This window comes from Frankliniella occidentalis, unplaced genomic scaffold (assembly GCF_000697945.3).
Source record: "Frankliniella occidentalis isolate FOCC.00 unplaced genomic scaffold, Focc_3.1 Scaffold137, whole genome shotgun sequence".
Lineage (NCBI taxonomy): Eukaryota > Metazoa > Arthropoda > Insecta > Thysanoptera > Thripidae > Frankliniella > Frankliniella occidentalis.
In genome coordinates, this window is record NW_026267264.1 from 210,054 (window position 1) to 211,618 (window position 1,565).

Below are 1,565 nucleotides of genomic sequence, written 5' to 3' on the forward strand. Positions count from 1 at the left end.
GGCCAGCCTTATGATTTTACGTCAAACATAGCTTCGAAAGGAAATTTTGAATTTCATTTAAAGCTAACTGGAGGGAATTTCCCTTGAAGTGGCGGAACTTTGATTGACAGCAAAGTCAATCATTCGGAACGAAGGAAGCACTTGTTGACATGAAACCAAAGATACGAGTTTACGGGTGTGGTTTCGATGCAAATATTTCACGCACAAGCAAATGTGGTGATTCGAAAGCAAAATTGGGGGCATGGGGGACTTGATTGGAAACCAGTTAAACAACTTGGAAAATGGAGCGCATGGAAATGGTGCGTTGTGCTCCAGATATCCGCTCCGGTTTCCAAGCATTGTGCTGCGATCGTTTCTTTCCATTCATATTACGGTTTCCTAGCAGAGCACACTGTTCCTCAAGCCGGCGTACTACCGTCTCCAAGAAGATTGGTCGGCTTCCCAGCAAACCCTTCACTCTGCTTGGAAAATACCACATTCGCTTCGAGCGCGAAATCTTAGCTTGGACCATTCACCCACCCCAGCAGCACGTGCCCTAGCCGGAACACCAACGCTGTATTTGTTCTATTGCCTCGCCTCAATAACCTTTCTGTCCACAGGTGAGCGAGCACTGGGGCCGGGTTACCTGACTTTTGGATTGCGCCGTCACCCAAAATGCCTAAAGGTAGGTCAGCCTGCGCAGAGCCGCGGCGGGGGCGGTCGCGCACGCACCGGGGCCGGGCGCCGCCCCTCACCCGCCTCCCCCTCACCCCCCTCCTCCTTCCGCCGGGGTTTCCCGTTTCCCCACGTCATGTCGTCCTATTACAGGAGAAGACGCCTTTCAGCCCGGCCACTGCTGGGCCCTCCTCCCCCTCGCTCTCATCTTACCCTTTGCTCTGCCGCCACCCGCCCGTCCTTATTAAAGGAGGAGGACAGACAGACGGACGGACGGACGGACGGACGGACGGACAGACAGACAGACAGACGGACAGGCTCAGAGAAGACGCAGGGTTAAATGGTTTTGCCCACATAAGGGGGGTACAGACGAGCGAACAGACCAGTTCGAATTTAAAGAACGTGAACAAATTGGGTATAAAGATCTTCGAACGAACACGAATAACCATTTTTCCCTCCGAACGAACCGAACCATAAACAATTTTATGTTCAAATTTGATCCGAACACGAACTACAGTATTAGTTCAAATGTTTTTTTTGCTTATGAATTAAAAGTTACCTATGCTGGTTTACAATGGTTGCACTAACGTTAAAAATTGTAGTTATTTATCAACATGCCACTGCCCCCTTAATTACACCCATATGTAAAGCGTGTTTCTTAGACATACTTCAATTCTGTTCGCCTATGAGCTTCTGTAATGGTCTGGTTCCTGATCGTCTTTTCTGAATCACCGGGTATGACATGTTACACACTTTACCGAATACATGTATTAAGAAGAATGCATATGTAGGTATTCAGGAAAAAACACACATACATACACACTACTTGGGTTTCCAGAGCAGCAGCCGAACACCGACGGCTGCGACGGAGTTCCGGACAAAAGACTGCCAACTCAACAAAAACTTTTTCC

The 1,565-nt window shown here is 48.8% G+C and overlaps 1 protein-coding gene across 5 annotated transcripts in view; it reads left to right on the plus strand.

Moving 5' to 3' along the window:
* LOC113209284 (Kv channel-interacting protein 4-like) overlaps window positions 1-1,565 on the plus strand; it is a 234,646-nt gene that overhangs the window by 164,251 nt on the left and 68,830 nt on the right. For 3 of the 5 annotated variants that reach the window (XM_052270765.1, XM_052270767.1, XM_052270764.1), the window contains one exon: window positions 600-664. The exons of the other annotated variants lie outside the window; for them this stretch is intronic. In XM_052270765.1, the coding sequence (XP_052126725.1) occupies window positions 655-664 (10 nt within the window). In that variant the 5' untranslated portion in view covers window positions 600-654. The remainder of the gene's footprint in view (window positions 1-599; window positions 665-1,565) is intronic. 5 annotated transcript variants of the gene reach the window in all.